The sequence below is a fragment of the Pseudogymnoascus destructans genome (genome assembly GCF_001641265.1).
Source record: "Pseudogymnoascus destructans isolate 20631-21 unplaced genomic scaffold scaffold_17, whole genome shotgun sequence".
In the NCBI taxonomy this organism is placed as follows: Eukaryota; Fungi; Ascomycota; class Leotiomycetes; order Thelebolales; family Thelebolaceae; genus Pseudogymnoascus; species Pseudogymnoascus destructans.
The window spans coordinates 88,993-103,316 of record NW_020167536.1 but is presented as its reverse complement, the minus strand read 5'-3'; the positions used below and the strand labels follow the sequence as shown (position 1 = coordinate 103,316).

The window sequence follows — 14,324 nt, the reverse complement described above, 5'->3', positions numbered from 1 at the left end:
GTAATGAATCATAGAGGGTTGTAGAAGCTTCTAGAGCTATCGTTCATGTTCCTAGGCCTCTAGTTGGTAGAGATATGCCATGTGGTAGTATTGGCCCACCCCCTTAAGGAGGAGATATTCTTAATAACTTGTTCAATGAGTGTCCAAATAATATGCTGTGATGTATGTAGCATAAACAGATGTAGTAGAAGAGTTTGCAGCAATCATTGAGTAGTATTGCTTCTGTTGTTGGTGTGATAAGCCAAGATATGTATGGTGACTTGTAGGTTTGAGGAGGAGATTCTAAGTTTGCTCTTGAGTTTGATAGCAAACTGAGTGCAACAAATGTCAGTATGACAGAGGGGTAATAGTTGTAGGAAGAGGGATTGGCATTGAAATAAGTGTTGATTTTCGAAAGCAGTTGTAGATTGTTGTGTTTGTAACCAAGTTGTTCCAGCTTCGTACAATCCATCGAATAGCTAAGTGTAGATTCATTGTATCCATAGGATTTTGATTGTTGTCAAAGGCTTCAAGCATATATGAAAGCCATTGTCGTCGATAATAAGCTTTGAAAGATTGAATGATACCTTGATCAAGAGGCTGATATCGACTGGTACTGTTAGCTGGTAGCCAACAAATATGAATATTTGAAGGAGGGGGGTAAAGCTCAAGAGCAGCAGCATGTGCTGTAAAGTTATCCATTGTAAAGAGAACTTTTCGAGTGCCAATATGTCGATAGAACGCCTCAAGCCATTCGCCCATAATAGTTGTATTCATCCAAGCCTTCTTATTCCATCTCCATATACCACCCATTGTTGAAACGCTAAGATTTCGTAAAGCTTGCGGTGTTTTTGCCTTTCCAATGATCCAGACTGGAAGTGTATCTGTTCCAGAAGCGTTGACACAAAATACAAGACTGATCCGAGTCTTATCCTTCTTTAATCTAGCCTGAGATTGAGTAGCAAGTCCTCGAGACGGCATCATCTTCCAAAAGAGTCCTGATTCATCCATATTATAGATATTTTCCTCTGAGTATTCCCCTGCAATTGTTCGTAATGCCTTCATTTCATCTTCTGCAGACTCTGGAACTGAGCCTGCTTCTCCGTGTTGAATTCGTACTTTGATATTATGTCGTTCTTTAAATCGTCGAAGCCAGCCTACACTGAAGTCTGGGCAGACTGTGCTGTCGTTATGTGGAAGGCGTTCCCAGATTTGTCGCGCCTTTTGTTGAAGTAGATCACCAGTTGTAAACCCTCCATTCAACTCAATTCGAAGTTGCCAAGTAAGAAGAAGCTTTTCGACTTCAGGCCAGTTTCCAGTTCGTAATCGTGCTCTGTTGGTATGAGGAGCTTCGTCAAGGCTGTCAAAGTGATGGCTGAGAGACTCAGAGACTGTCGACTGGCTAAGTTTGTGGTTATATTGCTGGAGGAACCATTCGATACACTGCTTTTGAGTTGGCTTTTGATGTTGTTTCCGAGCCCAGGCACGAAGGGCACGGCGTTGTTTGAGTAGAATAGGCTGCTTTCGAGGCATTCTGAAGGTCAAGAAACACACATTGGTTGATGGATAATATGATAATTGGAGGCAGAATGATGATTATCTTGAATATCGGACAATATATGGTGTTTTGATTCGGTGCGAGAAAATATATCGCACAATTGAATATATCTGCTAAGTGAACATCGTCTTAGCGGCATTTGACTGTATCTACTTTCTGCTTTTTAGGTACATCCGTATTTCCACCCATAACTGCCGTGAGAATTTCTTGCAATGTGATACCTGCTTTGCAACCTGCTTTGTACGCTCTTTTGCAGCTTGTGCAATATCAAGAATATAAGGATGCTCGTCTATTATTTGCTTTGCCTCTTCTTGCTTCTTCTTTTTAACTAGACGTATAAGAGCTAGGGCATCCTTCTCCTTCTCTTGTACCTTGTTATATTTAATTGATCCCCGAGCATTTGCAACAGTAACTTCTCCACCCTTTTGCAATTGGAATCCTCCTTCTCTCTTCCGCTTTGTCTTTGCTTGAGATATAGAATAAATTGAACCGAGATCACGATGTGCAAGCTCTCCTGCAAATATACCTACCTTTGCTCCTTTTATAAATGCCTGAAGTGATTCCCATTGATCTATAGTTGTAGTTTCTATATCAAAGATTTGGAGAAGATAATCTCCATGGCGTAATAGCTTCTTTGGATCTTGTGGAGTATTGCTAAAATCTGATTCTTTGTGAGGTTGGGAGAGAAAGGAATCTGTATCTTCTGGCCGTATTGGTGATGAACTTGAAATGTTGATTTCAAAGGGCTTGAATTCAACAACCTTTTGCAGGGGTATATCTGGATTAAATGGTACAATGCCTGATTTTCGAAATGCAGAGAGGATTGTAGTTCTTGTAAAGGTTAGATCATGCATCTCTTGAAATGCATGAAAAAACTCAACACAGTCAAATGTCATATCGCCAGTTCTTGCAGATCGGTCAACCATTTGCGAATGATAGTGTTTGAAAGGTTGGAAAACTTGAACATCAAGTGGCTGAAGTAAATGAGTTGAATGAGGTGGAAGGCAGAATGGGATAATTTGATTTGCAAGAGCATAATCAATGAAGTCTTTTGTTAAATGAGAGAGATGTCTGTCAAGAAGGAGAAGTCGATATGTTCCCTTTATTCCTTCCTTTGAATAAAAATCAAAATGCTTCAACCATTGTAAAGCAATCTCATCATTTGTATAGCCAGAATCAGAAACTGTAATTGTAATCCGAGAGTCGAGATTTGTAGCAATCCATTTTGAGGAAATAACTCGAGCGGCAACAACCATGTAAGAGGGAATATATCTACCTCCACCACGTATACACTCAATAGTTGTAAGTGACTCTCAATTATCAGCAGATGGTATATATGCCTTGTGTTGTTGTATATGAGTTATCACAAATGTACTCTTATAACAGCCAATTCGAAATCCCGTTTCATCGAAATTCCAAATATCTTCATGATGGATTTGTATTTTGTAAGACAGTCGTGAAGTAGGGAAAACCATGCGAGGATATCGTCTTTGCTTGTTGCTGCTCTTCTTTCTGCAGATAGTGAAGCAATTTTCACAAGATGAAGGAGGTGTGAATTTCGGTGTAGGAATCGAGTTGTTCATTGTGGTCCAAGTTGTATATGACTATCTTCTTGCTTGAGCATATACTGTGCAGCTTGTCGGATCATTCGATGTAAAGCAGGAAACCCAAACTTAATACATTGATCAATATACTTCAAAAGAGCAGCTTCTTGTTCACTGCTCAATGCCTTATTCTGTCCTCCTTGTCCTGCAACACTTGGGATTCCATTGTAACAATGTTTGATTTGCGGATATAAGTGAAGGCAGTTGTGCTCTTTTGCAAGGGAATAGAGGGAACAAGTGGGGTCGCGATGCCACATTTCAAGAATGTCTTGTACTTGGGCTTCTGTTTTTTCGTTGAATGGCACCCTAGGCATATTGTGCTACATGTTGTTGAGAATACAGAGAGGTATAGTATAGAAGTGTTATTGTAGTATATGGTTACATAATCCAAATCTGCCCCACTTCTATAACGTTGCACATCTATAATGCTGCACCACACCTCTTGGAAAGAGGTGTGGCCCCCGAAGTGAGAGTTCTTGAGGGAGGTGTAGCTGCATGATTAGCTTTTGTAGCTGCTTCAGCCTCAATCACTTGAACCTCAATTCTTTAGTAGACACATGAAATTGACCCTTCAAAACTGCTATTTTGCCCTTCTAAGCCCTTCTCCTTTGCATTATATTATGTAAGTTATTAACCTCTCTCTTCTGTAGTATGTAGTGTGTATTAAGACTCTCTGTCTCATCTATAAGCTTGTGGATGTATAACTTTATAGGAGTGTTTATAAGCCCTTTAAGAGCATAGAATTCACTTTTTAGAGGGTGTTAAAATCTAGAGGACTACTTGTCTAGAACACTTTCTTAAAAATGTCATGCTCTATAGGAGTCCTAGGCCTTTAAGGTGTAGCAAAAGTTAGAGGTGGTAGTATTGCTGCTCTTATGACCCATTATGGCTAGAATGGCTTAAGACCTAACCCTCTCTATATAGACTTAATATTTGAAATTGAAAAGGCAGCTTCTCTTGCTTTAATGTATTCCTGTATCCATTCTAACTTATGTATATGTAACAGCTAAGTGTCATAGTTAGAGCTTAGGTAACTGGTTAAAGGGGTCTGTTGTTACAGCTGTTACAGCCCATACTAGTAGCGCTAAGACAAGGAATGTGTAAGTCATAGGAAGGTCACAGGGGCAAGTGCCACTGACCTAACCCATTAAAAGGCTGTGGTCATAAGTCACGCATGAGTTACGCAAGAATTATGAAATGGTCATGAGACTAGGACTACATGACTGTGTTACGGCTATGGTAACGTGACATCATGGTTACAGGGCTAGCGGGGCTAGGCTCTAGTAATGTGACCTGTGAGTCACAAGGCTAGCGCTTACAGCCACAACCCCACATGATGGGTAGCAGAGGATATGTTATCCAAAATATCCTTGATATCCCTTTGGCATGGCGCCACTATATAAGTAGATAGTATCTCCTTAGATAGGAGCTTCGTGCTCAACTCAATATAGTATTCTTTACAATACTGTAACATGTTACTTGGAAAGCCTTTGTGTTTAATCCCCTGCCTCCTCTGTCAAGTCAACCTTATGCAAGAAACCTCTGTGTCTTCTATCGTTTAGAAGTCAGCGTTACAGACTGATCCTACATAGTCTATAGACCAGACAGGATCCATAAGTCATAAGGAGGTCATAGGACATGACTGATCCTACATGGTCTATAGACTAGACAGCATAATGCTACTATATTAGTAGATAGTTTTTCCTTAGATAGGAGCTTTGTGCTCCTTAATATAATATTCTTTACAATACTATAATGTGTTACTTAGAAAGCCTTTGTGTCTGATCCCCTGCCTCCTCTGTTAAGTTAAACCTTATGTAAGAAACCTCTATGCATCCTATTAGATAGGAAGTAGCGTTACATCTATATTCAATGGTATAGTATAGGTTGTTTACAAGACCTTTCTTAAGGAGAGGAACATAGGCTATAGTCTAACTTCTTGTAATATATTTAGCTTCTAGCTAAACTATTATCTATGTGCACTAATGATCTAAGGATATTTGGCTTACTCCTAACATAGTTTTTGATTTTTTGCTCTATTATAAGGCTCTTATAGGCCTTAGACCACTCCTTTAGAACTTCTTTTATAGCTCCATTTATCCTTTATACTTCTACCCTTCTCCCTAGCATAAGTTAGAGGTGTAGATGCCACTAAATAAAGCATAGTGTAACGCTGACTTCTAAACCATAGAAAACACAGAGGTTTCTTGAGTAAGGTTGACTTGACAGAGGAGGCAGGGGATTAAACACAAAGGCTTTCCAAGTAACACGTTACAGTATTGTAAAGAATACTATATTGAGTTGAGCACGAAGCTCCTATCTAAGGAAATACTATCTACTTATATAGTGGCATCGTGCCAAAGGGATATCCATGGATAACATGGATAACATAATATCCATGATATCCAATGTTATCCATCACCTGATATTCCATGGATCCCTGTGGATAACATGGATAACATAATATCCATGATATCCAATGTTATCCATCATGTGAGGTTGCAGCCGTAAGCGCTAGCCATAGCACTAGCACTTAGCCGTAACACATAGAACCTAGGACTTACTTAGAGGAAGGTTTATAATATATTCTAGTTGAATAGGTTGGCTCTATCTTGTATAGCTTTAACTTTAGTAGCTTTGAGCTAGATGACTCTAAATTAGCTAGCTTTAGGCTGCCTTAATCTACTAAACCCCTAAGTTAGCTTAATCTACTAGCTAATTTAGGTCAACTTACCTAGGTTTGGTTCTGTTAGTGTTAAGCAAGTTGGCTCTAAGTCTGTTAGCTCTGTTAGCTTTGTTAGCTTAGTTAGCTTTGCTAAGCTACCTAGCTAATTAGGTTTACTAGGCTGATCGATTTAACAGGGTCTGCTAAGCTACTAGTTAGCTTAGCTAAGTCCTAGCTCCTAAGACTTAGGAATTAAGCTCTTAAGTAACAGCTTACTTAAGAGCTTAATTTGCCAAGTTGGTCAATTAACTAGTACATCTACCTAACTCACCTAGAAGACCTAGCATTTATTTTAGCATACTTCCTCTACAACCTCTCCTAGAATCTAGTAGCTACAGTATTAGGGTGGAGACTAAGAGCCTGTGCTGTAGCATAAGCTAATTTAAAATTTCCAGTCTTTACTCCTTGAACTGCTTCCAACAGTCGTAAATTAAGCTCTTGAGCAGTTTTAGACCTTTTTTGCACCATGATGTTGGTGATGGTGTTGTAGTTGGTGCGATCCACGTGTATTGCCTCTGCATATCAGACGGGAAATCTTTCTATAATTATAATCATAGTCGTATCCATATATTCCGCACTAAAACAAACACATTTGCCTGATGGCTCTGTATGACCTTTGTAAGCCTTGCATTCTGCCAGTATCGCTTTACTTTCTGCAACCTGGTCGTAACTTGCCAGTATCGCTGAAGCCTACACTGTGCTTAAGTCGTCGTAATCATGAGACGCAGTTGACAGACAACCACCTGGCTGGCCCACAAGACAGACACGCACTCATTCATATACGAGCACTTCTGGGTCACCAGCGTACAGAAGGCATTTGTTGGATGAGGCGCATGGCATATCCTAAACTAGGCGTCCAACAATGAGGCCTTGCGGCACAGTCTCTCATCGCCCGTTGGTGATCGACAAGCAAGCGTTGCGTCGTTGTCGTTGAAGTCGATAATACGTAATGTAATACGTACTGTACTGTTCCATGCGCCGTTTTGCAAAGATGCTGTGGGTCAGTAGCTGAATAATAAATCCCTTGAAGAGCCCTGCATGTATGTAAGTTACTCATGCTGTAACCTATGTATTTTGTATGATTCAGATTCAGATTCAGATTCAGGAACAACGTCGATGCGTAGCATCGGCAAGGCATGAAAGAGATGAAGAGAAGAAAGAACCAACATCTTTATGAAACCAACATCTAATTTCTAATTTATGCTGTGTCGGCCAATTATAATCACTACACGACTTTATAGAGTAGCCTACTCGAGGCTACTCTACTTTTAGGCGCTCAAAGACCCATCTGGGGAACCTCCCGCACCGCACGCGAACTTCTGGTCACGACCAACACGTCCCTCCAGGCTGTTGCGCCATCACTCCTCCCAACCATCATCGCCCATTCGATATATATGTTGTTCTTGGATACTTCATAATCACCGATGCCAGAACATCGCCCAGCCATTTTTTTAGACCCTCGATTCCACCGCCTTTGTCCGCGAATTGCACGACCGCCCCTGCTTCTTTGGCGGGGTAGCCTTTCATCATGGGAGTTACCAGCAGCAAACCGGAGGATGGCGCTGCTCTCTACCTTAGGGATCAGTCTCGCTGTAAGCTTCATATCCTGCCACAGTAGATATGTGACGATGCTAATCAGATTTGTGCGCTTAGTCTCAATCGCATCTCTTGCGGTGACGAACTCGAAACGCCGCGTCGTTGCCCATGTCGTGCCAAATTCGTACCCAGCGACGAAGGTCAGCGCGAGCCGTGACGCCAGCGATCAGAGCATCGTTGAATATGTTCAGGTACGGAACGATCCCTTGCTTCCGCTTTGATATGTCTGACCTCTCGATTGTAGGACCCGGACCCATCACCCGCCTCCTCCGCCGTGCCGAATTTTCTTGTGAAGATCAACAACGACGAGGAGCTCACATTCACATACACACTCATCATACGCCAGTCACAACAGCCATCATCACCTGGAAGTGGTTCTTCCCGCGACGCCTTGGTCGATACGGCGCTCAACGGACTCACATATGTGTCCGCATCAACTGCCAAGGAGGTGGAAAACTTAGTCACCCTCGAGTTCCATGCCGATCCGAATCTACACAAGAATGCGAATGTCCAGCTTGTTGGCGACTACGCAACCGGGGGGAGCCAGTCCGTGTCATTCGACTGGACGTGGAAATGGAGGCCCCCGAAGCCCACGGAGGACAAAGGAGGCGGCTGGAGGAACTGCTGCAGCTTCGTAGAATACGACCAGCGAGCCCACCGGTTAAATACTCTGGCGACATTCTCATTCTGGGTCCATAACGTCCAGTATCTTCCCAGCGGTCCAAGTTCGCCTTCCCAGCTGTTTGCGCTGAATGCGCCTCCGAAACTTCGCGTCCCCTCGGCACAATCTGTAGACTCGCGACAGAGCGTTCTCGATTCAAAGGACTACGAAGACATCCCATCTCCCATACTAGCGCCAGCTGATGGTCCGCCGCAGTCGTCTGGCTCAGGAAAGCTAGAATTACCAAAAGTGGACGTTTCGTGTCAGCGGCCTGGAGAAGATCTCAGCGCCACTGAAGATGGGCCCCTGTTCCGCGCGACCATGAAGTCGTTGGAGCAGAAGACGGGGAATATGCGCGCTCGCATGAAGAAGGTCATTAAACGGGCAGAGGCAGCCCACATGGCGCAAATCGAATGCAATGATGCAATGTCTGGGTTCATGGAAGCTCTTAGGGAAGCATCCTCATCGAACGCGAATGCGGTGCAGCCAGCGTTAGATCATTACTTCGACAAAATCGCGAAAGAGATATTGCTTTATGAGAAGCAGAACACTAAGAATTTACAGAGAATTATTATAGACCCTCTGAGCAAGGTATATGAGCAAGATATTAAGAAAGCAGAGTCCAAAAAGCGAGACTTTGAGGAGGAGAGCAAGGAGTTTTATTCGTATGTTTCGCGGTATCTCGGACAGCGTCAGGATACTATGAAAGACAAGAAGCGGGTAGAGAGCGATACCAAGTACCAGGCTAAACGGCGGAATTTCGAGCTGAAGCGGTTTGATTATTCCTCCTTCATGCAGGATCTCCATGGTGGACGGAAAGAGCAAGAAGTCTTGTCGCATCTGACAAAGTACGCCGATGGCCAAACTAAAAACTACCTTACCACTGCGAAGAAGGTGGAAGCAATGCTTCCGCAGCTTGAAGCGCTCAGCACCGAAGTCAAGGAGGCCGATAAGGAGTTCCAGTACATGAGGACAGAGCGCGAGGAAAAGCGACGAAACCTTGAAATGAGCACTGTTACCTACATCGAGCCAGAGACTGTTCCACAGTTGGCGCGCCCACCGCAGTCAAGTAATGGCGCCGCAGGTACCTCTAATACTGCTCATCTCTCGGATTCGGATATCGGACGAGCAGACAGCTCAGCGTCACGATTACGACCGACTGTGAACGGCATTACCAACCCACCCCTCTCGATATCCGTAAAAAGTGCGCCATCAGACGGCTCAAAACCAGCCACTACGTCTGCAAGTGTACCTCTGCCAAGCCCTAGAGAGTTCAGTAAATTCAAGGGAATCCGGGATCTAGAGGAGAAGGATTACAGCCTCAGCAGCTCCAACGAAAGAGTTGGTACGGAGAGGAAGGAGGGACTTTTGTGGGCTTTGAGCAAGCCCGGTAGCCATGTCGATCCAAAGGGACTCAACAAGCAGTCTTGGCACAAGTAAGTTTTACCACAGTATTGCACGAGCTTCTCTTAACATTCAGTAGATTTTGGATCGTCCTTGACCAAGGGAAGCTTTCCGAATACAGTAACTGGAAGGAACAGCTCGACCTCCACATGGACCCTATCGACCTCCGCTTGGCATCTGTTCGAGAGGCCAGGAATGCCGAGCGGCGGTTCTGCTTCGAAGTGATCACTCCCCATTATACCAGAGTATACCAGTCTACATCACAAGAAGACATGACAAGCTGGATATCAGCCATCAACAACGCGCTTCAGAGCGCCATGGAAGGCCGAGGCGTTCAGGACATTGTCGTAGCCCCAAGAGCTCCACAGGAAGGATCCTCTATCAGGCGCGACATCGGCTCCATCCTAACGGGCAAGAGCGGTTCCCTGGGCCACGCCGCTCACCAATCCATCAACTCCTCCGTCCTCAACAAAAACGACATCTTCCGCCGCACCACCGTCGGGGCGCGCCCCGCCTACCAGCGCAAATCCAGCGCCGCCCTCGACGAGAGCCCCGACAAGTTACTCCAAGTCCTCCGCGAGGCCGACCAAGGCAACTGCTGGTGCGCCGACTGCGGATCCGGTGTCAAGACGGAATGGGTTTCCATCAACCTCGCCATCATCATGTGCATCGAGTGCAGCGGAATCCACCGCTCCCTCGGCACGCACATCTCAAAGGTCCGCTCCCTAACCCTCGACATCACCTCCTTCACCGCCGATATCGTCGAGCTCCTCCTCGCCGTCGGCAACCGCATCTCCAACACCATCTGGGAAGCGCGTCTGGACGCCTCGCTCAAGCCCTCCCCACAAGCAGCGCGCGACCAGCGCCTCAAGTTCATAACAGCCAAGTACGTCGACCGCGCGTACGTCGCGCCGCTGTCACCCACGCTATCCCGCTACGGTACGCCGGATGAGACGCTCCTAGCTGCTATCAAGAAGAACGAGATCCAATCCGTTCTATACGCCCTCGCTCTCCGCGCTAACCCAAACGCAACCGACAAATCCCGCGCCACGCACGTCGTCTTCCTCGCCCTCGCGGCCGCGGATCCGGCGTCTCCTTCATCATCGCTTCCGCCAGCGCCGCCGCGCACAGCAGACAAGCCGAAGAGAGTCGCGTTCCCGGTCGCGGAGTTGCTCGTGCAGAATGGCGCCGAGGTACCGGCTGCGCTGCCGGCGTTCCCGCTCACTAGGGCCGCGAAGCTGTATGTGGATGTTAAGCTTGGGAGGGGAGAGAAGCTAGGGGATCGCATTGCGCCGTTGCCTGGGGCAGGTGCTTTGGGGGCTGGTGCTGTTAGTAGTAGTCCTGCGGAGAAGGAGAGGGCGAGGGAGGCGAGGTTGCAGAAGCGTGTTAGTGCTGGGGGACGGCTAGCGAGGGCTGTGATACCGGAGAGGTGACGCGAGGGGTCTGGGGGTGGGGAAGGTGGATGGGGGGAGAGGAGATGGAGTTGGGGTGGGTTGGGGGGGTGGAGTGGTGGGATTTAATGTTGATTTGGGAGTACCAGGATTGTTTTCGTGTTGTGGAGGTTGGCGTTTGTGGGAGGGACGGGTTATTTTTTCTAAGAGGGTGTTGGATAGACGCATAGTAGATGTCTGGGTTGTACGGATAGAAGGTATGGGAATGGGGGGGTTGGCGGCGCAATGGGGAGGATATATAATAGCTGATTCTAGGGGGAAGGGGGAATACATCTTTCTGCGCGAGGGTATCTTATGGTGGCATAGTATGGCATTATTCAACTAGGCAAACGAGGAAAGAAGTTACTGCCCTAAGTATTGGTCGTGGATGTGGTGAGAAAATTGATATTGAAGGTGAGCGAGCAAGGTTACTATAATTCTAGATCTCCTCGCTGTTCTTGAGACCAATCCCTACAGCAATACGATCCTTTCCTGCCCCCTGACCTGGTTCCCTGGACTCCCGTGAGACCCTTAGGGCTACGCTTTACAATAGATGGATTCGACTTTATCCTCGGCCAGCACCATCCACCACACCAGCTGCGGGGTTGGATCTAGTTACAGTTAGTAAGTAGCCTAGCGCCAACTTCAGGAACGGGTGCAAACCTTGACCGATGTCAGGGGAGCAGTTTAGTGATCGCCGGTGAAGCTGGCGTTCTAGTGCCAAAGCCCCAGGGCTGTTTTCAACACTCCCACTCTAACCCTACATCGGTGTCGTAATAGTAACCTTTCTGTATCTGTAGCCTGTAATCCTTTCTGTAGTTCGTGGTTGGTAGCGTCATGAGTTCTTGTAGGGTGCCCCTTTTTACCCCTCCCTTTTTCGTTTCTTTCTCGTAGCTTTCATTTAGGATGTGCGACTTTTCGCTCGGTGTCAGCTCCCACTTAGGATAGGGCCCTTTGCTTTCTTTCCGCGAGGCCCTTCACTTGGATGTTCCCTTTCTTTTCCGTCGTTTAGTGGTTGTTAGGCGAATTTGTCGTTTCGGATTCCTAGGTCATGGCGAAAAGTGATAAATTTGATGAAAGGTAGCACTTTAGTTAGAATGTCAGCAACCTCCTGGTTTGTTGGTATATGGGATACAGTAACCTCTCCGTTTTTAATCGCATCTCTTGTGAAGTGATACTTGATTCGGATATGCTTGGTTTTTTGGTGATGTTCTGGGTTTTTAGCAAGTGCTTGTAACGCTGACTTCTAAACGATAGAAGGCACAGAGGTTCTCTTGCGTAAAGGTTTACTTATCAGAGGAGGCAGGGGATCAGACACAAAGGCTTCAAGTAACACGTTACTAGTATATAACAAATACTGTATTGAGTTGAGCACGAAGCTCCTATCTAAGAACTAACTATCTACTTATATAGTGGCGTCGTGCCTAGTGGACTCTTGGGAACTCACTCGAGTCCTCGGAGTCCTGGACTCTTAGGACTCTTCTCATCATCCTGCAAGTCTGTCACGTGCCTAGTGGACTCCTGGGAACTCACTCGAGTCCTCGGAGTCCTGGACTCTTAGGACTCTTCTCATCATCCTGCAAGTCTGTCACGTGCCTAGTGGACTCCTGGGAACTCACTCGAGTCCTCGGAGTCCTGGACTCTTAGGACTCTTCTCATCATCCTGCGAGTCCGTCACGTGATACTTTCGGAACTACTATTCCCCGCTGCCCCTCCAGGTACCAGGGCCGGTCTCATGCGACCTCCCTCCTTCCTGTCCTGTAGTTGGCCAGCCTTCTTGTTCCGTCGTAACACTCGCTCCCTTCCCCTGGGCATTCGTCTCGAATCCTATAAGTACGTCCATGCCCCCGGGACTCTGCTGCTCCTCAGCGAGTCCTTCAACATGCAACATGCCTACTGACACTGCCCGCAAACTCCAGGAACGCAACGATCTTGTCCGTAGAATAAAGAACCACGGATACGAACTACCCGAAATGGTTTGTTGCTCGAACTGCGTGAGGCGAAACGTTACTTGCGTGTCGTCTCCAAATGATTCACGGCGGTGCGCCGAGTGTGTTAGTCACAACTTGAAAGAAAAGTGTGACTGTATGGGTCCTGAGCATCCCGACTGGGTGAAGCTCGAACGGGAGGAGGATCGCCTGGATCGCGAAGAGGAAGAAACCCTTTCGAAGTTACTTCGTCTGCGGAAGCAGAAACGCCTCATCCGAACCCGTGGTAAAGATATGCTCCGGCGAGGTTTGAAAACCCTCGACGAGCTTGATGCGGCAGAGGAGGCCGAACGTGTGGCTGCTGAGAAGCGTGACGCTGTTGAGGCCGAGGAACAGGCAGTTAGCGCTGCCTCCTCATCTGTGACCGGGACCCCCGCTTCCTCCGATCCACTGGCCTACTCCCCTGCATCTTGGGATCAATGGCTGGCGGATGGCGGCGTCGATATTCCTCCAGCAGTTCTTTGCTGATGTTCCTTGTTGGTTCCCACGAATTATCCGTAGGTTCGTAATTTTCCCATTTTATCAAAAACTCTTCTCGACGTCCTACTAACCTTCTGTCTAGGATCGCTTCGACCTCATATTCGATTATCTCATTCTCGGGTTGGAGTTCGGTGTCGGTCGCAATTGGGGTATTTCCTCTTGCTGGTTCCAGTAGTGAGACATAAAATACTGGGTGTAGTCTAGACTTCTTGGGTAGCTGCAGTCTGTAATTAACTGAGCTGACTTTGTTCAATATTTTGAATGGTCCCAATTTCTTGAAGTCCAACTTTGTGCTTGGTCGTTTCGTTTTGATATGTTTCCGGAGTAGGTATACTTTATCCCCCTCCTTGAAGGCAGGTTCCATACTGCGCTTCTTGTTTGCGTATGCAGCGGATCGTTCATTTAAGAATTGGATGTCCGTCGCAAGTTGTTCGTGGAACAATTTCAGTTGTTCCACCACGATCAGGGCTTGTTCAGCTCGTGATTCATCCGGTCTTGGTTGCCTATATGCTTCTGGCTGGTAGCCGTAATTGGCAAAGAACGGTGAGACTTTCGTTGCTTCTGTCATCGCGCTGTTATATGCAAACTGTGCGATGGGTAAGATCTGAACCCAGTTATCCTGTTGATGATTGACATAGCTTCGCAGGTACTGTTCAAGGGTCTGATTTAATCTTTCTGTTTGGCCATCTGTCTGGGGATGAAAAGCTGTTGATAGCTTATGATTTGTTCCCAGTAGCGCCATCAATGATTTCCAGAATTTCGAAGTAAAGAGCTTGTCTCTATCTGAGATGATTTCTTCTGGCATCCCATGATCGGCTAATATGACTCGAATAAAGGTATATGCGAGCGCCTCGGCGTCGCTAGCTTCTAGATATGGTATAAACTTCCCATATTTCGTG

General features: G+C 46.2%; 1 protein-coding gene across 1 annotated transcript; it reads left to right on the top strand.

Annotated features, from left to right (window-relative positions):
* The first annotated feature begins 6,379 nt into the window (after positions 1-6,379).
* On the top strand, positions 6,380-10,967 carry VC83_06894 (uncharacterized protein). The gene is made up of 4 exons (XM_024470478.1): positions 6,380-7,458; positions 7,520-7,653; positions 7,707-9,559; positions 9,607-10,967. The coding sequence occupies exons 1-4, from the start codon at positions 7,395-7,397 to the stop codon at positions 10,958-10,960; spliced, it is 3,405 nt and encodes a 1,134-aa protein (XP_024322196.1). The 5' UTR covers positions 6,380-7,394; the 3' UTR covers positions 10,961-10,967.
* The last annotated feature ends 3,357 nt before the right edge of the window (positions 10,968-14,324 follow it).